The sequence below is a fragment of the Typopeltis vanoorti genome, chromosome 23 (assembly GCF_054136105.1).
Source record: "Typopeltis vanoorti isolate ZY-2024b chromosome 23, IOZ_Tvanoo_1.0, whole genome shotgun sequence".
Classification (NCBI taxonomy): domain Eukaryota; kingdom Metazoa; phylum Arthropoda; class Arachnida; order Uropygi; family Thelyphonidae; genus Typopeltis; species Typopeltis vanoorti.
In genome coordinates this window covers 96,322,405-96,347,695 of record NC_143571.1, presented here as the reverse complement: position 1 = coordinate 96,347,695, position 25,291 = coordinate 96,322,405, and the positions used below count along the sequence as shown (strand labels likewise).

Below are 25,291 nucleotides of genomic sequence, written 5' to 3'. Positions count from 1 at the left end.
AACGTCATTTATAGAAACATCCGTTATGTTGGAGATCCTAATTGAGCTGATTTAATAGCATTAAATCAATCATTCTTTATATGTTTCGTATAGACATTCACTCGTAAGCCACTGTGTACACAGGCCGCAAGATGTTTCTATATGGTTAGGTGTTAAATGAACAAGATACATTATCTTTGACACGAAAAATTGAAGCATCTGAATGGAGCAGTTGAACTTCATGAAACGTTGTGCAACCGAAAAACTTCAAGTTAAGTTCAGCTGTAATCCAGAATCAGTTTTGTCAAGCTGGAGATGTTATATTAAGCTAACATCTACGGTTCAGAATTCTTTGCACCTTCACAATACTGGAGGTCAAACGAATTGTTAAATTAGTGGCTTGTTATGTTAGAAAAAGGTAGTCGAGTCTAGATTTATGTAATCCTAACAAAACAAATAGAATTAGAGTAACGTATTCTAAATGCTAACATTTAGGGATGGTGAGGCTGAACAATCAGAAGAGTAAAAACACGTAAAGAAATCATCAGATAAAGCAGGTGCATTTGTTAATAGCATAATCTTATGTTGGCATTTATCATCTTAACTGAACCAGAGCCCTTTTGAACGCTTGACACTGTTTTTCCTCTAGATTGAAACTTTTTTTTTTAGTTTGATTTTTTTTTTTTCAAGTGACTCAATTTTTATTTTTTTTTTTTATTGAAATCTAAATGCCACATGTCAAGGAGTCAGATTTATCATTATTCGAATCATAATTTACCAAACTCTTTCTACAAATGATCAGATTAAAAACGAATGAGATGATTCGAAAAGGTTTATAATGATACCGAATTTCAATGAAATCCGTCCAGACGAAGCCGAAGAAGAGTAGAACTATGGTACCATCTTATGAAACTAATATTGTACTATTGGCTGTGATGTAATTTAGTCTATACATTGTCTCTGAACTGGCATGTACACGGTAATGAAAAACTGACGTTTCCAGGAAAAAAAAACATGCTATCTTCCTATGATATCGGTTAATTCACTTTCAATTGAAAATTCCCAAACAAAAATTTCTTGCCTTGTGACAGGAATAACTCCGATCTTTTCAAGGGCGTAGCGGCTCCTAATCATGACATTGCGCTACGGAGGGGGGCGCAAATATGAACGTAACAGGTGTTAAATGCACCTAAAAACGAATGATAACTGCCCAAATGAAATGCAGATGCTTTAGGATATACACCTGATATGTAAAGAAATATTTTAAAGAATAAATAAAACAAAAATAAAACCTTGAAGTATGGGGGGGGTAAATAAATATAACATAGATCAACAAAGCTGTTAGATATTTAATACGCTTTGTTAAGAGAGGGAAGTAAAGAGCACACCCACGATGCAACAGCATAAAACTGAAAGGAAGTCATACTTTGGGTCTTATACTATTGCTCTGACTTCTTGTAAGGATAATTTATTCTGAAACGCCATATACGACCATCAAAGCCCACCTTTTATTTTTTTATTTATTTTTAATCGCATTGATGCTGTAACAGAGTAAACATGCATTTAAATTTTCTCCTTGCTCAAACCTCTTTAGCAATCACTATCAAATCGACAATGTATGTTCTTCACCTTTTGTTTAAATGACCCTGGATTATTTGCTGATGCAAGTTAATCATAAGTGGATTCCTCCTCCAAACTGATACCATTTTCAATTATTTTGAGAGAGATCTATTAATAATACAAATTGTCTGACTACCATTCAATGGTAGTCAGAATCGCTTAAAAATGCAGATCTATCTCAAATGATTGATGGTGAAATCTTAAATATAGAATTTAATGTTCCACATAAACAAGTTAAATTTTCATAATTAACATGCTAATTTCATATAATTTCGTTTTAACAATTATAAGAAAAAATACAAAATTTTCGCACTCCACTTTAAGTACTATTTATATTTTTGGCAGCCTAGAATACTTAATCTACAAAATTGATGATACATATTCAAACATGTATCTAAATATATCTTCAAACATATTTAAGTTATAGTTCAAATTTTTTGGGAACAATTTTTTCAATGGCATCGAAATTTAAACTTGCACTGGAAACAGTTTAAGCATTGAAACTAGTCGTAATATAAAAACAGTAAATGTTGTTTTGGCCGTGGATAGCACCAAGTCAAAATAAAATATTTTCGCGCAGCATGAAGTACATGCACACTCTGGACATCAGTCTAAAACCTACATGCTCAATTCCTATAGCGACTTCTACTGGCTTAAAATTGGCAGATCGCACAGTGGTTGAAAAACGTAGCTTATTCGTTTAATTAAGCTTAGGCAGTGAATAGGAAGTTATTTAACAGCAAGTAAACTGAGTATTCAGTCAGTCATGATTTTTGAATCGAAAAAGGAATCATTTTGATGAGTGTTTAAAATCATGAAATTTAATACAACTTTAATTAACTTATGTTCAAGATAGTTGAAAATTTAACAAAAAGCATCTATTTACCATTTTCTGAAAATATGACGCGAATATTTCGGAAGCCCCTCTGCAAGTTAAGTTCATATAAGCTTATAGTAAATACATCATTAAAAGTTTTTCTCCCACAAAAGATAAAAATATTGCCTAAAATTGAGTCAAATAGTTAAATTCGATATATCGTTACTTCCGCTTTAACAGGTGTCCCTTGATCTGCATAATCAGAGAATATTAAATGTAAAATCCAAATCTCAACTATGATTTAAATAAAGGCGGGGGATAAAAAAGAAGCTAAGTTTTGCATTTCTTTACCTTTAAGGCACCATCATCATGTTGAAATACGGATACAACGAATAACAGACGGAAGGGCGTATATGGCTAAGCGAACCTGCGCCGTATAATGTTCTGATCTCCAGACTTGACAGCATTACAGACCTGACCATTACGGTCACGAATTCTTAGAGTTTTTTCCATTCCCCTCCCCCCACTTCCCATCACGTTACTTGCCGACATCCCAGTCATGTACAAGTTGTCCGAAACAAGTTTGGGAGATAATGGGGAGGAAACAGATGGGGGGGGGGAGTTGAGGTTAAGAAAGAAAGCAAGAGAAGGACTGGTGCTGGCCGACCTGCCTAGTGAGTGTAGTTCTGTAATTACTGAGTCGTCATTTATGGCAAAAGAGGTTTAGCACTGTTAAAGCTTTCGATGAGAGTTTGGCGACAGCTTCTTAATTATCGATTAAGATATTTAGTAATTCCTATTTATTTTATTTCACTGTTTCATTCGAAGGCTGGTTCGATATACGGCTGAAAAATTCTAGAGGCTATTGCTAAAAATTAAGTTTACGGCACTTCAGTATATTGCTTCAAGAATGCCCCGCAAGGGGGTGGGAGATTTTCAGAACATGAAATTATATTTAAAACATTTAAGTAGCACTATTGACTTTACATGAAAAACGTATGGGAATTGAAACAAATTAAAAATTATATTTAAGGTTGTTTCGTCTATACCACAAAGCTGAAAAAATCTTTGTATTTTTTCTGCAATGTATTGATGTAAAGCACTCTTGCTCAGATAAATTAAACTGTCCCCCACCAAGCAACAAAAATATCTAAATTATTATAATGCGATTTAACATTACATACGACACAACATAAATGTTACGTTTGTGTGTCCCATCTTACGTGGTCATATTTGTGACATATCGTCTCCATCGAACGGCGAGATTGATGAACTGTATTGGAAAGTGTAACCTTGATTGATTACTGCACCGTTCTGCAGACGCTTAATTACTATATTCTTTCGTGACAAGAAAACAGTACCCACCTCTTCGTTCAAAAAAAATTTAGGCACTCGACCTAAAACTATCCTTACTTGGAAAAAAAAAATATATATATATAGTTTTTATGTTTTGTCTTTAGAAGTATACAGAGCTGCCAAAACGTACCAAAGCAAGAGGGCACTCTTTCCTGTATCCTACTGTCCCCCCCCCCCCATGTGCAAGCGTCTGTCTGTAGACAAATTCCTGAAGTAGCATTCATTCCGATACAAGGAATGAAAGCTTATACAACATGGACGCTAGACACAGAATTCTTAACAAAGATGCCTTATATAAACCTTCATCAAAGCATTTTAACAAGATGTTACTGATGAACGTTTATATAAGCCCAATTTATTTTTATTTTTTTAATGTGAATCCAAATCCACGAAAATATGTTAGTCTATAGTACATTATGTTTAGGGTAGGTTAAAGGTTAGATAATCCGGAAACTTTACTCTTGAGACAAAACAGAACGTTCTCAAGCCACTTCAGGTCTCCAATAAGCAAGATGTATTCTCACATACTGGGTAATGAAATTCATCTACAAACATCTATAAATCACCCCAAACATCCATCGCGGTAGAATACGAGCTCAAGTTTTACAGCCTATTGGAGAACACGTTAACCACTCAACCACCAGACCGACCAAACTTTGTTGCATCCATCCACGATGTTTGCTAATCTTCTACACCTCCGAATAAAGAAATTAGAATAATCAAAGAGAATGTGTTGAATGATTTGCAATTCTAAACTTATTGCATAGAAAATAATTATTACCAAATATGAATTTGCATCATCTAAATCTACGTACTTTGTAGATTATACAATCATGTAAATATATAAAAATATAATATAAATTATAAGAATATTGTTATTTCAACAACATTCACAAAATTAGAATAACATTGTTAACGTAGTTCAAATATTAGAATAATGCGAAAATAAATCCACAAAAATTAAAAAGGAAAACATGATAATTAGTACTGTACTTTATTGCATCCCCCTTAGCTTTTATGACCGTTCGCAAACTGTTGGGCATATTTACAAGCAGTTCAATTTTCTCTTTTTTTTTTTTTTTTTTTTTTTTTTAATCGAAACATGCCCACCATATGGTCTGCAGGCTAGAAACAAGTCCATTTTTGGATCTCTCGGGGCAACTTCTTGAAGACGTTTCTTCATAATTCCCCACAAATTCTCAATGCAGTTTAAATCTGGTTTGCCAAGGAATTACAGTGATTTGCCTTTCTTTGAGCCATCTAGTAGTGGATTTGAAAGTGTGACAAGAAGCTGAATCTTGCTAAAAAAAAAAGGAAATCACCATCATATATGGTGCTCAACAATTTCTGTACACTTTAGAATTGACTCTTGTACACAATACACAGCCTACCTGAATCTTCTGCGGTCATACAAACCCGTATCATGACAGAGGTTGCGAATTTCACCGAACGTTTCATGCATTCTTTATCAAAATGTTTCTTGCTTAACAAAACATACTTTCATCGCTAAAAAGTACATTTATTCCCCACTCCTCTTAACCGAACAGTCTTAGCTTACACCATCGCACTCTAGCTGCCTTTTTCTTGGAAGTCATAAGCAACTTCGTCTTAGTCACACGTAATTTAAAACCCTAATTTGTGAAGTCATCTCAACGTCGTAGATTTAGACACATTCACGCCTAATTCTTTCCATCTCCTTTGAAAATACTTTACACTTCGGAAGCGGTTTTACTTCACGATATTCTTCAATCTCCTCTCATCTCTTGATGTAGTTATTACCTTTCGAGAATATTGTGGAGTATTGAGAATACCATTTCAATACTCCACTTACGCTTGCTTGAGAACACTTCAATTCCTTAGCTATAAATTGTTGAGTTTGGCCTTCTTTTTGTAGGACACCATACGAAACTTCTTAGCTTCCGATATATCACTTGTTCGACCCACGTTTAGCAAAAGATTAACTGTTTTTTTTTTTTAAAGGTTTTTTTTTCCTAAACGTTTTCTGTATGTTAGACGACGATCAAAGTAACAAGAGTTATTTTCATGGATTAGAGTCTTGTTGCAATTTTTTTTTTTTTTTTTCTATGAGCTTCGTGGTTAGGAGGAAACCTGAAACAGTTTTTCTGGGATTAGAAAATGATCTTCGTCTGTCAAAGTAATTTTACAGTGAGCTCAGATCTTTGTCCAGCGTTTCCTCAAAGCTTTGGAAAGGTACTGTCTTAGATGACGATTGCTCTGCCATCAGCATGAATAGATAAACTTTCGACTGTCTGTTGGAGGGATGACGCCTGTGTTCAGGTTGAATAGAGATAAGGCGAGGACAGATCCTTCAGGTCCATCTTGCCGGATAGACGTTCTGCTTTTTAGTGAATTCAGATGAACCTTTATTGTCCTATTGGAGAGCATTTGTTCTAATAATTTTAAAGTTTTTTTTATTTGTTTATTTATTTTTTCGATAGTTGATTATTTTGGCTGCTTTATACGGTATGCCTTTCTTCCATATGGCGTCATAAGTTGATGTTAGGTCTATGAAGGCAGCACCTGTTTTTAAACTCTTTTGGTATCCAATTGCCTTAGTATCCCAAAAACATTGCGTAAACATAAGATGCATACTGTGTATGAGTACACAGTATGTTTTTGCATTAGGATACTATAATAAAGGATACTAACGTAATTGATGTGAAGTCAGCAAGCAGCCTTTATACAAGTAAGCTAGTCGTGAAGTTATTTCACGACTATGCTTACGATTGAGTATAGGATTAAAACAAAAATATAATTTCAACAGGGGCGAATGCTGGTCTTGAAATTCACGCTTGCTATCATTCAGGGAGTGAGAGGTGTGATTGAAGTCTGATTAGCGGAATAATGAATTGCTGACCATTTAAAACTGTATATTTAGAAATTAATATACATTTAATCATACAAATACATTTATTTTACAAATGATATTCTGTCTTTTTAAATTTAGCTCCTTAAATACAAATTCTACCCTACGGTTCTTCCTTATGAACTGGCCAATAACATCGCCATAAAAAGTTGGCTGTAACTTAGTTTTCCCGAGCAACACGCACACTTGTAAAGGCTGGCTGAAGCTCACTGGCTAGAGCTACTTTGACTGCGTATGGCCTATGTTTAAGACGACGTAAAGGGAGCGGAAATGGCTATGCGCACGCATGAAATCGCAGTGCTGCAGCGAGGACCTGGAAGCTCCTACAACCGAGCAAGCCAAGGTAGCGTTGACTAGAAGAGCTTTGACATCGGCCTTCGATACACAACGCAAAGCTCAATCATTGCCGTGCAAATTTAAGACGTCCTCTGTCTACAAAAATAAAAGCCTAGATGGAATGCTTATAAATGCATGCATTTATTAACAAATAAATATTACCTCTTTCTCAATTAATGAGTTTGCGCAGCAAGCATGGAAAATTCTCCCCTGAATTTCAAATACAGCTTTATAGCTTCTGTTGTAAGACAACAGCTGACGCATACTAACCCAGTCTTTAACTTATCGGTATTAGTTCTAACCTTTATCCAGCTTCCGAAAGATTTAATGCTACCTTAGCGAATTAGAACTCTAAGTGACTGACACACACACAGAGAAATGCAAAGATGGTGCGGTTATGTGCACATCAGACAAAAGCTATTCTAATTAGGTGAAATTTTGCAAGCGTGAGGCACAACTTTTCTTAACTGAAACTGCAGTAACCTGTTCTGGTTATTTCATATAAGGAAAGATATCGCTTCTGGAAGAAAACATTCTTCTTAGATAAGTCGGATTCTTGGAAGGTGATAACTGGGTGGTTTCAGTGATTCGCTGTATCCTACGGCAGTGGCGATGAACTTTTCTTTAGGAAATGATTTTGCTTTTTTCTGTTATCTAAGGAGACTTCAGCGACGCATTCAAAAAAGTGCTCGTACTAAAGCTGAAAACCGTGACACGCAACGTAGCTATGCCAGAATGTCCTACATGACGCCTTATTAGCGATAAGTGTGTTATCTGAATGAAAGATTACAAAAATACCAACCCACAGGCCCAGAGACCTTTGACATCTACTTGTGTGTCGCAGGAAAGCGCGAACCGACAATATTATATTAGGATTTCATAGTTCTCGTGTATGAGAACAAGTTATTCACAGAAATAAATAAATCAAAAAAAAATTCGCCTCGTAACATCTCATAACAAAAAATTTTGCATCGCCGGAGTGAAGCCTTTCGGCTCTTTATTTTTGTAAATACTTTACGTACCGACCGAGAGTTCGCTTACGGAAAATACACCTCTCCGACGCTGCGAGTTCCATAGTACTGAGAGAGTTTTTGCCCAGTCTGAAGAAAACCGACGAGTTTGAAACAGCTGTCGGGCTAGTGAAACCTTATTAAAATAAACCAATAGGAGGCGAATATACGGGCGCTTTGAGCGTGCGCCGCTCCTATAAGGTTCGACTAGGGCGACTCGTAGTATGGCGCAGAGTGTATTTCCGCAAGCTCTCTAGTCAATTTTCGCACGAAACTTTTATAGTTTCTGTATTCGGCTTTGAAATAATGTTTGGATTTAATATCCACTTAATTTATGTAATTTTGCATCGCCGAAGTGAAGCCTTTTGCTTCTTTATTTTAGAAAATCTTTTAATGCTTAATTTTTTAAAGTTAAAAGCGTTAAGGGATAGGAAATGTTGCATCGTTATTACTGAAACAAACTCAAGCTCAGTAAAAAAAAAGGAGGGGGGGGGATATATGAAACGAATTTGAATGATTCTGTCACATCGTTTTTATGCTTGATTAGCCGGCCGAGTGGTTAGCGTATCCACTCTCCAGCCAAAAGGCTGCGGGTTCGAATCCCGCCGTGGGCATGGATGTCTGAAAATAGTGGTGGTGGTGGTATAGTTCGCCCACCGTTTGTAGGTCCCTGCTTCGCGTCTTTCCAAGAAGAGTCGATTCATGCTGAAGGGAAGAAAGAAATGAAGGACGTCCGAATTGGTCGCCAACACGCGAAATCACGTGCTTTATAGGTAACATTTTCCAACTGTTATACAAGCAACATAGTTAACTACAATAATCATAAAAGAGAAGTTAATTTTCCGATCGGTAATAATAAACAACTCATCCCACAATACAGACTGATTACCCTATTATCGGAATGGATTCTCCTTTTTCTGAGATGCGCAGACGTGTCGAAGGATCTCTAATCGGTGGGCGAACTATAGATGGTTGGTGTAGATGAAGTTAGTTGCTGTTAGTGGAGTGGTGGAAACGGAGAGTTGTAGAGTAGGTGCCCTACCTCGATGAGTCTTTGGACTACCTGGAGGTGTGTTACATAATAATTAAAGTTCCAGAGTTTTGCTTCAGCATATGTAGAATCTTTTTAACATTTTAAGATACCCTGGACTGGACCCATTCATGGTATCATAAGATTGGTTAACGTTATAAAAAAAAAAAAAAAAAAAAAAAGGAGGCTAGTCGATATCTGTTGTAACATTTTAATTCTATTTTCGTGTGTTTCACAGTCAGAGCATAAGAAACGACACAGCCTGGTTGGTCATAAGGTACATGCAGCTCGTTATATAACGAATTCTGAGAACATAAAACTCTGTGTAGGTTTATATATAAAGATTAAAACCCAGCAACCGATGAATTGACTGGCGAATAGTAAAATTGGTTAATTTTGTAAGCAGGTTGCTTGCATCAAAAACATACAGATCATGTTTTCTAAGAAAAGTTTGATTAGTGTATGAAATCCCCCTGATAAGGTTTTTCTCTATATTCTTTAAACGATTTCCAAGTTTCTTTGCCCTCAAATATATCTATAGCCCGCTTACTCTTGTTTCTTCCTTTACCTGACATCGGTCGTCAGTATTTCATTCTTTCTCCTCTAGTAAAGAATGCTTTGCCGATCTACCTTAACATTACCTGCTACCAAATCTTAACTCATCTTCAGTACACATTTTAATTCATCTGAACAACATTTCAGTCCAATTTTCGACATCGCACCTGTTCATTACCTTGCCCTTTTCTCAACTGGTCTTTTGAAGTGATATTCATACTGGACTTATATTAAAATAACAAAACAAAAAAAAATGCTGGCTGCTATCAAAAAGAATTATTTGCTATTAGCCTTTTTGGGGTTGAAATTATTTTCGGTGTTTGCAATTCCAAGTATGGTTTGATAGTTCAATAAATTGCAGAACCATTCTTTAAAAACTGCAGTAGATTTGAAAGCATTGTTCACATTTAGAGCATTAAAAGTGCTGAAAAAAAAATCGTTCCAGTGAATAAAATATTTGCATATATTTCAACAAGCTCTACTTGATGTTTGAAGTCATTCTCATGAATGTAAACATTTTCGCTCTAAATAAAGTTTCGTTTGTTGCAGACTTAAAGTGGACATTGCTTTCATGACAAGTACATGTGCATAGAAATTAATGTATACGTTAGAGTCAAAATCATTGTGAATAAATAGAAGAGATTTACTAAAAAGTCGCTTCAGCGCAAAAGGCACACCAAGAAAGTAACCTAATGTGATAATGTTTGTACACTATGCACGCGGGGAACAGATCATTGCATTTTCCTTACAGTTTTCAGTGAAAACGTAGCTTTGCCAATAACGAATTCATTTGTAAGTGCAGTGAAGAAGAAAGGCCCAAATATAACAGAGGGATAAGAGATTAAAAAAAAAAACTGGCATTGTTCCAACTGACCACAAGCAGTTATTTTAAAAATGAAATTAGCTGATTCAAGCGAGTGTAGAAGGTAAAAAACAGGTGGCCGTGACCGTGCAACTAAGCGATATATCGGAACGATATATGTACAAAAGGTTGTAATAGATAAAAATGAGCAACATCATTATTTATGCTTCTAAATTTGAGTTGATGAAAAAAGAAAAATTATATCACTACTTCGAGAGGTTCGAAAGAAAGGGTGAGACTTATTTAACCTAACCCTTGGATTTATTTAATTATTTCTACGTTGCAAATGGCGACAAGTTGTATTTTACGTCAATCCCACTAATGAAAACTGAAACATGGTACCTTATTACAGTAAGAGCATGAAGAGAGCAGTGCTATGAAGATCAAAATATTCTTTTAATACCATGATAAATAAATGCGCCATGTTTTTAATAGCGATGAGAATCGCTATCAATATAATAGTGTCACACCGGGTAATTGACAACCATCTACCACCTAGACAGTTACGAGAGTAACACATTAAATGGAGCATTGATTCATTTCCTGTGCTTTAGCGGTTGATTCATTAACCTCTCCAGTGTAAAACGATGTAAACAGTCCTCATTTCTGTCCATACACCCAGTGAGTGCAAACAAAAGCTTGTGTGTTTGAGAGGGTGCTCGTAGCAAACTTTCGATAGCACACTCGAGTGATTGTACCATATCACTTCATTACAGCATACTTAAGTTACTAATTTCATTATTTCCCTATTTCTAAATGGAATTTATCAGCAGAAGAATAAACCCTTCTAAAATACTTGGAATTAACTAGAAAGCACAAGTTATCTTTAAGTGTACAAAAAATCTAGCGCTTGGGTACAAGATGTATGAAAGGACTACAAATCAACCAACATTTGATAAACATACTTTACAGCATTCGTTTATCATTTTATAAGCCTAGCATTACACACAAATTCCAGAATGTCCAACTTCTACGGCTCTAAATTCCAATCTCCAAACAATTATTCAGTACTGGTTCTGATAACCTTGTTAAAACTAAAGTCTTATTTCTTGCAACCCCGGGAAGAGATGAGATATCTCTTCATAGAGAACTTTTGGCATAAACAAGGCCTCCTCAGCACCCAAGAAATCAGGTTTTATTCCTCTTTTGCTGAAGTGTTACTTCTCAACAGCTATAAGAATACCATGCATATCATCCAGTCATTGAAGAGTCTAAGTCGCAGATCTCTAGGATGATGCCCTAAGAACTCTCTAAAAATACTCGACTCAGTACGGAAGAGAATTAAGTTGATTAATGACCTCTCTCGTTCTTTCCAATTCATCCACTGGTTCTCACAGATGTTCGTTTTCTGCCGCTCACATTTTCTATAAATATTTCTATGGTAACTGGTGAGAAACGGCATCGATTTCCCCTGTTCTTCGAAATCTGTGCAAACACGTGTAGCAAATATTCAACATTCCTCTACTGTTCAACTTCAAACTCACAGAATAATTCTTTCTTCCTCTTCATTCCTTCTACTGCTCTCTTTTGAATAAAATTCCTCTTTATTTCCTAAAAAAAAAAAAGTACAATTTTCCTTAATTTCTGCTCATGAAGACACTATACCTCTGTGTATGGGATTGTCATTAAAAAATTTCAATTCTTGTATAGTGTAATAACCGAACCCCTCCCAAAACAGCTGAAATCAAAATTTTATTTATAGTTAGATCCTTCTGTGTGGTTTGTAATACGAAACAAATGTTAAGTCTTGACTGACTTTAGGGATTAAACACTGGCGAAGACCATTTATTTTTCAGTTTTGTTTTTATAGAATACAAAAAGGATGTTAATCAAGAGGAAATATAATTAACTGTTACTGTCAAACTGAACACCGTTTTAGGTTATAGGACAAGATCACTACACAATAGACTAGACCCACACCCGGACAAACTGATTTTACGTGGACCACGGTTATCTGAACGTATTTACACATGTCAGTTAAATTACGCATGTTCCGGTCGTTTTGTTTATTTTCGAGATAAAAAAAACGCTTCCACCTGTGTATAAGAAGTTGCAAAACTTATATTAAAAAAAAACAAAAAAAACTTTAGCCTATTTTGAAGTATTAAATTTTTTAAAAAAATGTCGATCTTAGTAAGTAGGATTATCCCCACTTGTTAATCCCACGACTCAAAAATCGACAGCAGAATTCACACGATGATACCAGTTTGGATTGGGAACAACATTAATAGTTGTCTGCCGCATCCCGTGCTGTTGTCTTTTCAAATGACATCCAGCTGGTCGGTTTTATACAGAGATGGCACTTTTTTTTTCTCTTTTTTTTTCCCCTTCCTCCCTCACGATAAGCAAGCCGTCTAGAAGAATACGCACAGTTGTCAGACCTCATAGACTTAGTCGCTTCGGCCGTAATTCCAAACAACCCCCAACCTATATATAGATAACACTAATCTTCCGAGATGACGAAGGTGGAAAAGTCTGTCATCAATTTTCAAAAGTAGGGATAAAGAGTGCCGCCTACGTCCTTTAGTGAACAAAAGAAAGTATACATTTGAGTCTCGTTTTCATACTTCAGCTGTCGAACATATTTTACTGCAGGATGCGGAGAAAATTGTTAAATCATTCTCACTTTGGCGTATAACAATTATTTAATAATGAAATTATAAAAATTTTCTATTGAAGTTTTCCGATTTTTTTCTTCTTTCATCGAATGTGGGAAGTTATTTAGACTAAACAATCAGAATCTTCATACTTAACATCCTAAATTTTATAAAAATAACAAAAAGGACGCTGCGCTTAGGTCACTAGGAATTAGAAATATTGAAAATAAAAAGGTCATGTTATGCAGATGATTATATGAATTGCAATGACATCGTCAATTTAATAAATGTCAACTTTCTACATGTAATAACTAAATGCATCACAAATATTAACGTAATACTTAAATGTATTTATCCAATTGACTATAATAAAGACAATTAGGATTAGAGAAAGGAACAATTCAAATACATAAAGTATATGACAACTTTATTTTTAAGGCAATTTTACTAAAATCAAATTACTATAAAAACTGGGAACTTCTTTCGCTAAATCCAAGAAAATAACGAATGCTATCAAGCGGATTAGTTTTTACTTACGTATGCAGAATTTACGTGCTGGAACGACACGATGATGCGAGTATATCGGAAGAGGAAGGTACACAACCAAGTGGCAACTGTCTAAAGAAGCACACACGGGGAATCAGTTTTGAAAAGGAAATGTTGTAATAACAATTCACGCTTTGGTGAGCAGCAAACCTGAGAACTGGTTGAGAAATGAACTGTACCTTTACATCCTGGGAAAAGACAATGTGTTGACCCAAATGTGAAATAACTTTCGGTGCTTACGTCTACCTCACCCACCCATCAAGTAATCGCTCGTTCACGTCGGCAGACTTACGTGGGTTCGTTCCATTGGAGGCAACTCAATCTAATTCCCTCGAATACTTAGCTATGGCTAAATATAGGATAGAAAACAATGCTAATGATACGCAATACTTAATTATGACGTAGTAAACAAAACCCAAGGAATTTTTATAACGAGTCTGCTTGATTACCCTTCTGAAGACAAAGTTTAAGGGTTCATTCAAATACACCATTCTCTTATTCACATTTGGGGCAAATGTTCCCATAGAATTAAAATGTGCGATGTTATCATACTTTCAAGGAAGTGAGAGAGGTGATACATGATTCTAGAATCAGCCATCCTTGGTGGTTGAATAAGGCAAGCCCATCTTACGAGTAGCTTGGGGATTCAGATTTTGAGCACTTAAATTTGATAATTTATTATGGTTTCCCAACAATGTTAATAAATGAAACCCATGTATTTTCAGACACTTAAGATGCAGCGTTTTTGGTATTTTAGTATCTCAAATATTTCATTTTTTAGCGATTCAAGAAGAATATTTGTGTATAAATAACTCAAATGCAGAACGTTCGGAAATAACAGCATTCATCCTTTTGTGAATGTCTAATTTTGTGTTGACATGAAAATAACAGGCGTATCTATTCTCGCAAACATTTTTTTTTCCATATTGAGAGTTATGAAGTTTACTTTTAAATTATAGCATTGATCTGGAAATTTTATGTCAAGGTTTCGAAATACACTTAATCAAATGTGTCATTTTTGAATCTATTTTTTTAAGGAAGAGTTTTCTTATTGTAAAATGTTACACCGAAGTTTTCTCTAAAATTAAGGAGATTTAAGAATACCTTAATCTTTCTTGCTGTGGTATTAATATGCAAATACATACATCTCAAACTAAATATGATCCTAAAGTCAGTTTTTATGTTACAGTTACTCCTACGTTAATTCCTGTTTACAGGAAGCGTAGAATGTTGACACAGTTAGGCCAGCAAATTTAATTAGAATAAAGATTAGATATTAAAAATAAAAGAACACTTGTCTCATATTAAAGTTTAAATTGAAAGTAAATTAGATACAAAAGATTTTGGCTTATCTCAAATCAGTAAATGAATGGTTAGCGCAAAATTAAAAATGTAATTCCTTGTTTTTGAATTTCAATGTAATTTCCTTGATACACATGCAAAGATGCCATTCGTCATGCGAATGGCATCTTTGCATGTGTATCAAGGAAACGCGATAGGCGTTTTCGCTACGTGTACATATAAGATCCCATTAGACATTGTAGATCTTTTGAAACTGGTTATGAATTTACATATTTTAGCTGGAATGGCGAACTCAACGGGCAAATAAAGGGAATTGCGCTGGATTTTGCGAGCGAAGTCTTCACTAATCCCATATTTTCTCCTTGTATCCGTTATATGGATAATATTTTCAGAACCTGGACGTTAAGCACTAAAATGTTCCTCTAAAAAGTTAAACTTACACCAGGTTTTAGAAATAGAATCAAGCTAAACTATCCTTTTCTGGCGTCCTTAAACAGCGAGAAGCAAAACGTTCCCTCGCCACCTCTGTCTACCGCAAATCTACTTTCTTTGGTCGCTATCTCGATCTTTCACAGAAGTACGGTATGAGCAAATCATTGCTATGAAACTCTCACATAATTTGTCCATCAGAAGTATCTTTTTTTTTTTTTTTTTTTAAACAGGAAAGCTTCACGATATGAAACTTGTTTAAATGGCTACAATCCAAGGAATAATAGACACAATCATCAACCGTTTTTTCTCTGTTCTACAAGAGCCGACTCTCATTGGATATCCGCTGCTTATATTCGAGGTACTTCTGAACGTGTTGTCTTTATCCTAAAAGCTATCTTGTAGCTACGTACAAGTCCATCAATCAAATCAGGTTTCTTTAACCTTCTCCAAAAAATAAAGTACAAACTATTGCTACCTACAGTTTCGAACAAACTAGTCGCTCCGTTACAGAACTCATTTCTGAACACCAATCATATGTTAGAATGAAATACACGTCATAAGTTCATCGTTGCATAATATGGATTTAATAACACTAGCAATCCTTTGGATAAGTGGTACATAGAAGCACCTACGAGTTGGGACTAATTTAAAGAAAGTTCTTCCTCGTCCGAATCTCGGTGATAAACCTGTACAAAAAAGTGTGGCAGAGAGGTGAATTTAAAGTGCATTTCTTAATTTTTAAAATGTGTACGTGATCCTAATAAAACAATTATTTACTGCTGCTCTCGCAACCGCGCACACACACACACACACAAAAAAACATGGAGGATGGCAGTTTTTTATGCTGGGCCATGGAAATGTTTTTGAATTTTCTATTATTCACTTGTTAACACCGACGATGGTTTATGAATCAAGCCGAAATATGCGCACTTTTGCAACACAAAAGTTGCAAAATCTGTAGCCTGGTATTTCAAGGGAGAGGAGTTGGGCTATATTGAACAGCTGGAGATTGTGTAGACTGAGGTCGTCTGGAATTAATAAGAGACTATTACAGCAACGTATTAGTTGCGTGTGTTGTCTGTTTCTGCAAGATGGAAAACCTTTCACCTTTGTACGAGACGTAATAATCCCTGTTCAGATTTTTTTTTAATCAACTTTTTCGCGCACTAGCCTATAAGCTGGAAAAAAAAAAAATGGGGAAGATCACGAAGGTCATGGAACGAGTCACTCAATGGACCATCCAACGATGCGGTAAATGCTGATTTTCATTTCGAACTCTCCTTGTAACACTTACTGAAATTGTTTTGTTGAGTTTACAAATAAACTTTAATTTTATTTTTGTTCTCAGAAGGAACTAATTTGAAAGTTGAGTAGAGAAAGTTTAAAGCACTTAATGCAGTTAAGTATTAAAAAACGCATTTGCAAATTATTGAATGAATCCTGATTGCGCATTTCAGCAAATTTATGTTCTAACATCACGTTCAGTTTTGCTAGGAGTTGCAAAATGAATTTTATTATTATTTATTTGCATAAAATGCCGGACCTTATATGCTGTACACCGAGGAGCAGGGCCGGCGCTAGAGTTTATGTCACCCACGGCAAGACATGCATTTGACGCCCTTATTCACCCCAACGTAAAATGAATTTTTTTTTTTTTTTTTTTTGAAATGCCTTACCTATTAGAAGTGGAAAGAAATTTTCCAATGTTTTTAAATTTTAATTTTATTCAAAATATTTTAATTTCACTTACATTACTACAATAGTTTCACTGTTCGTTATTTTCACTCCCAAAAACGAAAAGGCACTGCTAAGAAATGTTAAAAATGTACTTTACGAGCTTTCTGGGTTGCAAATTCTTTAACAATTTCCTTTAAATTTAAATTTGTGCCAAGCTGGTGTTCGATGAACACCAGCTTGGCACAATTTTTTTTCGTTCAGACATCGACGATAATTTTTAATTAATTTTAATTTGGAGAAGCTCGCAACACTTACTGGTAATGTTAATAAAATTCTGAAAGCCACTTTCCCTTTTTTGAATTTCGCTAGCGCCTGTAAATTCTTGCGATTCTAATTCTGGTGATTCGGAGATCGGTTCTTCCGTAATTTCTAACGTTACGTTTTTCTCATTAGTTTCTCGACTTTGTGAAGTTGAAGCAACTGTTTCACCAACACTATCATTAGAATTATCTGATTTTAAGAATTTACTCAAGGAACCACCCCTTTTTTTATATAGTTGCGTCTTTTCGTTTACGGTATTGAGTCCCCGATAACAATTTTCTTCCGTATCCCGACATAATTAACGAGATTTGTCAAATGCTTCCCTATGAAGTTAGTCGTGCCGCCAAAAGTTCCAAGATGCGCAAAGTGAGCAAATCTGCGCGAATATGAATCGACTTGCTCAGTCAATCAATATTCATCTCGCGCCGGGTAATATAAATAAAAAATATTTAAAAAATAATACGCCTGAAAATTTTGTATAAATTTATGAAAATATGCCGCCCTTGCCATTTTTTTCGCCCTGGGCAAATGCCAGTTTGCCTATGCGATAGCGCCGGCCCTGCCGAGGAGTAAAATGTAGAAAACAGTAAATAGATTAAAGACGAATAATAACAGGCATAATGTGTTAGTTATAGAAACACGTTCACGCCAGCCCATACACACCTACAGATTACAAAAATCTACGGCATATTAGCGGCTTGTGTAAGAAAGAGGTCAAGGGGAGGGAGGGTTAGAGAGTACGAATTTCTTGATATTTCTTGAACAACTGGGAGGGGGGGAGGATTTCACTCTGAGGAAGACGGTAGGGAGGCCGTCTCACAGAACAGAGGTAAATGAAATAGAAGCTGTTACAGTAGGTTCCAAGTAAAGAAATTTTGATTAGCAGAAAATAAAAGTAGAGACGTACCGAAACGTATGGGCATCTGGACAAAAATCAAAAAAAATTTTACGTGCAATTCTTAATGCAAATCAAAGTAGGATTTCATAAGTAAAATTCACTTATGAAACAGTTTTGTATATACAAATAGTTCTGACTGCTTGCTATCCCATAACAATTTATTCAATTCACATGCGATCTTTGCTTACTCTATTGTCTATTTTCATATTTAATTTGCCAACTACATTAAAATGTGGTTCCTAAATAGCTGAAGTGTTTCTATAGGTTTCCTCCACTCAAGATATAGTGGATGCATTCAATGCTGTTGCCTATTTTAAGAGTTTTTATTGTTGATTTTCATAGATTAATTACAACAGTTATTCAGTTTAGTTAAGGAATCGTGCAGACCTGTATTGGATTTATTTAAGGGTTTAGTATATCTACATAAAGTAAACAGCTGACATTGACATATTTAGTTTTGATAAAAGGCTTTTCTTCATAATGCGATCCATAGAGATGATGAATAAGAGTAAAGAAGGGGTGCACCCTCTTTTCATCACTGATTTTACATTAAACTATATTCCCATACCGCTTTCAATTCTAACTCCTATCTTCCAACTCAATTATAGGTTATATATTGCTGAATACGTCCTTCCATTTACATCATACAATTGTAGAGTTTTAAGCAGCTTTGCTCATAGTATCTTGGCATATACCTTTTTTCAGATCTACAAAACAAATACAAATCCTTGTTATATTCCCATGGTTTCTCAACTACTTCCGTTAAAATGAAAATTTGATCTTAACAACCCTTGTTTGGCCTGAACTTTGTTTTTTTCCAAGCTTCCCTTCCACAAGTTTGCTTAGCCACTTCAAGTATTCTTATATATAAATCTTATCCAAATTCTCACATTGTTTACAGATGGGAACTATGGTTGGATTTGGAATCAGTCGGCCGTGAGATGCGGTGATTGATTCATTCAATCCAATACCCTTGGAGGGTAATTGATGGCAATGCTGTAGCCAATGAAGTTCTAACTGAGGCTCGGCTATTGCTGTTACCCTCCTGCCATGATCAGAGCTTTAATTTCTCAATAACACCTTATCCCTACACTGTCCTCTACAGATAACGGCGAAGATGAAAAGCATTCTTGGTTCGCCCCTTTAAGCCAGTCCTTATAAGGATAAGATGGGAACTATAAGAGTAGTACTTCAAATCATCCCAAATGCCAATCTTCTTAATTATGCAATGCAACCGTCTGTAAACTTTTATAGCTCCATATTTGAGCATTTCTGGTTGAATTCAATATGATCCACTCGAGCTATCTTTTCATATTTCACCCTTCTGATGACTTTTTCTACCTCAAGCATTGATATTGTGCATCCTTCATTGAACATTGTTCTATCAGATTGTTTAACTATCTTTTCAAGTAATTAATCCAGACAACTAGATTTTTTATGTTCAGTTTGTCATTTTATCATCTGATTCCTTTTACATATTCTGCATTTTTAATGCTAGTTATCAATAATGTGTATTGTTACAGGGAACAAAATGGAGACTTAGCTTCCATGACAGGGGGGGGGGTGAGGCTTAGCACGTAATTACCCGAAAGCTTACTATTGGAATAAAAATTGAACAGAGGTTAACTGACGCAAATAACAAAATTCATTTCGTGAATGGAGAGCATTTAGAAGGAATGAATCATGCGATTTTTTTGTAAACTGTTTGGTGTTAACATTAAATTCATTGAAAGTTGAAATAAGACTAAATTGATGTGTGTGTGTGGTTAAGACACAGTAAATATTTCCTAGTCGGGAATGGTTGCATATGAAGATTTTAGCGCAGACAATGTATCCTAAGGCCTTCTAGGGAACACCTGGAGAGAGAGATCGTGAACTCAATGAACTTCCGTTTTTTTAAAAAAAAATCCCGGTGGTGAAGGAGAAAGAAAAAAAAAAAAAACGAGGTCAAGATACTTCCCCTATAGCATGAACGCAGCATTCATTGTCAAGACGGCAAGGGGAAATCCCAAAATGGAGTTTTGTTTTGGCTCCTGAGAGTTGTGATGATAAGCAGAAGTGTTGTATCGGCGAAATCAAGTCATTCGACTTAATGAAACGGAACTACTAGTTTTCATCTTGGAAAACAAAAATCAAACTTCTCTAACACACACGCAATTACTATTTGCAATATCTTGAAAATATTCGAATAAATGAAACATTTCTTTCGATTAAAGAAAAGAAGAAAAAAAAAGTTCCAATGATTGAAGAGTAAACCAGCACATCACTATCTTACTATTCCGCTGATTCCACTGCGAGGTGCTTGTTTAGAACAGAATTTCCAGTTAATCTAAAAAAAAAAAAAAAAGGTATTATTAGGACAATGGGCAGGTGCGACTGTGAAAAAAAAAAAAAAATCAATGCTTTAATATTTTGGGTTGTAGTTTCCAATGTCCACCATCTCACATCAAACCTTTGCAGATCATCCCTTATCTCGTTCTTCTCTTTCCTTTTCAATGCTTCGTTTTGTCCGCCTTTCGCCTGCCATTCCAATAATATGACCCGCCCATCTCCATTTACATGCTTTACAATACTTCATAATTTCTTCTAATTCCAGTATTTTTTTTTTCTTCTGTACTTTTGTTATGTGGAGCATTCTTCTCTCCAAGGCTCTTTGGACCACATGCAACCTGTCATGTTTTTCAGTTGTCTTCCATGTCTCACTTCCATAGATAAACACTGGAATAATGCATATGTTAAAAGATCTTTCTTTTTAATCATTATAGATAAGTCTTCTTCTAACAAGTAATCTTTATATAATCAAAATGCTTTGTTCCCTTGTGATTATTTTACATTTTATCTTGCTTTTCCTTAAAAGCAACTGACCAAGGTCAATATAGTCCTCGGCAATTTCAATGAGATTATCTGTTAATTTTGGTATAATCTGTTTGGTTTCAGTTCAATTAATCTTTAAACTTTTTTCCTGCTTTCTCTCTCTCAAGGTCATTTAGCTTTTAATGAGCTTCTTTATTTTTTGCTAATAGAACAATGTCATCTGCAAAAAAAAGTTATGCTTTACTTTTTCAGAACATGATAGGATCCAATCTATAGAATGAATATTGCAGGTGACAGATTGCGACTGTTTCAGTGGCGGCTCGTACATAAACACTGAGACACTGCAGCGTCCCCAAGGAAAAAATGAAAAAAAATTAAATTTTGTCTGTGTTTATAAATAATAACAATGCCTACAACATTATATAAATGCAGTACAACATGTTAAAGGTTACAGCTTATATTTCAACATTGATTGAATAGCTAATAAATGGAATTGTTCAATTAACGCTTTAGATTGCGAAACAAATACACTGCGATCTAACGCCGATATTCGTTTGCGCTTGTCATTGTTATTGATATGAAACTTTTATTATTGGTGTTTGTCCGTGGCGAGGATGAAATATTTTTAATAAAGCAATTTTTTAATATGTAAATTTATTTATTAACAAATTCATTACTGATTAGAAAAAAAAACAAGTTTTTTTTTTGTATATGCAGCACCCCTACTTAAAATTTTCACCGGCCTCCGCTGGACTGTTTATTGCATTGTTTCATTTCACTTTAGCTAGTCTGGTCTAAGTAAAATTTGTCACAGAGCTGACGGATTCTGTAGGTCTAAGTATTATTTGAATGTACTTATCTTTTGAATATCTTAAAGTTTCGCGAGTTTTAATGTTTCATGTTCACAATACTTTCTGTGATGAGCAGACTTTTCTTTTCCTCAAGGTTACTTAAAAATGCCTTCCAAAACTCTTGATTTATTGTATTGGCAAAGCTAACCTTGAATGGAGGTATTTCGTAGGCCACTTTATTGCGGTGGGTGATAATTGATATTGCCAAGAAATCAAAAGAATATTCGGATATAGTTTCCACACGAGGTTAAAGAAGTTTCACTCCTATCATCCATTATAGGATTGATAATATGAACATAAAACCAGTAACTTGACTCGTGGAAGTAGTAAAAGTGCGATATGAAAAAACAGGATGGAAAGCAATAATGAATACGACATGTCCGAATGAACCCAGAAGCCTATCAAACTGTCCTCTTGCCTCTGATGACCCCACTCGTCTCCCTCATAATGCAACATTAAGAGTTAAGTGACTACTGCAACTGGTTGGATGTGTGGAGTCTTCAGTTTCGAACCAGTAGACAAATTCGAATGCCATTTCGACGTGGATGCATTTAGGTAGTAGATAACTCATCAGCATTCCTGTGTGTGAGACCCTGCTTAATGGAGGCCTGAAGTGCTTAAAAACCTTCATTTGATTCCTAAAACAGATTTTCTGTATTATCTTATTGTTGAAAACCTAAAACTTTCGTTGGTGGGATTTACGTAAAAATGCTGCATTAACACTCTGGTAAACTTCCTTGATTACTCAAACAAGGGGAGAGTTCGTAATATTTCTATAGATAGTCGTGAACACATCATTCCCTCCCCCTTTATAGATGTAAACCCGAAATCTGAACCGTTGATTTGATCCCTTTCCCATTGAACGCATTCCGATTAAATCTTACAGTGTATAGTAATTATATTAAACAGTCACATGAATTCCAGAATAGATATATTAATAGGTGCCACTTTCTCATGATGTATTTGTAGGCATGAATTACAATGCATCACATGCGAATATCTTTGTTTTTCCATAAAAAGGAAAAATAGTTGTTTCTTAACAACAGAAAAAAGGTGTTGGTAGCCAAGTTTTAGAATTTTTTTTCTAAGAGCAACATCTAGATTCTAGAAGAACCCTATCGAAATGGGCCAAAATCAACAATAAGAGAGATACATAATGTGTAGCTGCCTGTTTAAGCATACGTGTGAAGTAGTCTGTAAACCAGGTTAAAAAAAAAAAACTATAGATTGGAAATAAATCGTTAGTATTCGGCGCAATTACTTTCGTCTATTTGAACGACTGGCTTTCAATTAGCCCATCTAATTTTCTCCTCAGGGAAAGACTGTAGTAACTGAAAGCATTAGAACATCGACAACTTGAACACGTTGCGTAGTTTTATCAGGTTGTCGATTGAAAGGCTGTTTATGCTTTAGCAATTTGCTGGCAGTTTTTCATTTAAAACGTTTGAACCACACTTGTAATAGGTTTTGCGACTTCTCGTGTTGTGGACGGTATATTGATATAAAGTCTAGTGAGCAGCACCACCACTGCTTTTGTTTGGACTTTATCTGTCTTATTCCCCCTCTATATAATAAGATAGTTTTGTTTATTTGAAAACAGATGTGCCGTTATCTTTTGATATGTTTCCACCGCAGCAAGAGTTCCTGTTTGCTACGTTAAAAAGCTGATACAGATTCCAAATTATCTACTTATTACAAATTATTTATTGAAAGAGTTGTAAAAAAAAAATAAAAAAATAAAAAAAAAAACATCGGAAGTGGCTGCGGAAAATAAGTTTTATTGTGAAGAAAATGCTACCCTACTTATCCAACTTCAGACTACCTAGAAAGGTACAGACCGAAGTGCTTGCAAATAAAGAACTGCAGATTAAAATGCATCTCATTTTATCCAAAGGATGGGGGGGGGGGGGTGTAGGAGGTATTCTTAATATTCTTCTTTATCGCTTTTCGGCTGACTTCATCAAGTCGCTTTAACCGAATGTTTAAAAAGGTTCTAAATGGCATTTCTAACTGCTTTGGCATAAGTTATCTCTGACCATTCCTCACTCTCTCTTTTGCTCCAAACAATCAGTTTGCATAGCTTAAATTGATAACTACCAAATTAATACAGTGATAAAACTCCGGGTCTTTTAAATTTTTTTTTTTTTAATTATAAAAATATACATACCAGATTTTGCAAGAACGTTAACTGTTCTTTTGTCACTTTGATATCTTCGGAAATTTGGCCAAGCGTTTCATTGAGATCGCGAGCATTACGGGGCTCGGAATTCCGCTGTCTAGAGGGATCTTCAACAGCTAAAAATGGATTAACACTTGGTGAATTTTCAAAATACCTAAGTTCTCCTTACTTAACTTTAATATCTACTCTTAAATGGCATGTTATTCGGAAATGTAATGAAGTGGAGGAAACATTAATGTTGTGATTATGAATTCGAAATAAAATTGGGGAGAGGAGACAAGTTTCAAATTTATACACTTAATTATGATTAAAACATATTCCAATGATACACGAAAGTTTTTATTTTTAATTTTATTATTTTTTTTTTAGCTTCACCCAGTGTCATAATTAAGTGGGTTGACCGTTTGGATTTACGGCGGAAGCAACTCAGGCTAAGAAGTTAGTATTATGTCTGTAAATTGATGTAAGAATGAGAACATCGACACCTAGGAATGCAATAATCTCAGGAGCAACTAAATATATCTTCTCCATTCGAATCGATAAAAAAGCAACATACCAAATTCAACGAACGATCTTGTAATGTGGATTGTTCAGGTTTATTATTACTTCATAAGACACTGCCACATGATACGATATCGTTCCTGTTTTTAAGAAACACGTGGCAAATGACAGTGTTTCGTGGACTAACAAGGGCTATTTACGATTTCAGATTAAAAATGAGGATTTGGAAATTATGTTACAAAATTTTATTTCGATATTTGAAGGAGAAAAGCAGCTCCTTCAATCAGCAATGGGGATTCTAATCTTTTCTACTCGCCCATTCACTTGTTACTGGCCAATGTGGGAAAATGAGGGAACCATCCATAATACAGGTCTGCAAATGCAGCAAGCATTGTTTGAATATTCAGCTGTCTGTCTATTAACTTCACTCATTTAAGACTGTAAAAATCCATTTAATAGAAAATATGATTCTTAAATCGACTTTTTTCTTCTGTTCAATTGGCGAATTCAATTTGGGGAGTCAACTTTGAGGGTGGTTCACCCAAGGTATATGGCTCTTATTCAGTTATGTTCGTGTGGAACTAAGTTAATTTTTAACCAAAGTTTACCTAAAGATTTCTTGTAGTATTATCTCTTTCTCCGATTGCGAATTACTTGATTTGAAAATGTATTTCCTAATGACATACAGAAACAACATTCAAGATTTGTGTAAGAGTTTAAA

At 35.1% G+C, this 25,291-nt stretch overlaps 1 protein-coding gene across 1 annotated transcript in view; it reads right to left on the bottom strand.

Moving 5' to 3' along the window:
* Positions 1-25,291, bottom strand: part of LOC150094090 (dixin-like) — a 334,744-nt gene that overhangs the window by 240,597 nt on the left and 68,856 nt on the right. The window contains exon 7 of the mRNA XM_090412948.1: positions 24,058-24,185. Within this exon, the coding sequence (XP_090269074.1) occupies positions 24,058-24,185 (128 nt within the window). The remainder of the gene's footprint in view (positions 1-24,057; positions 24,186-25,291) is intronic.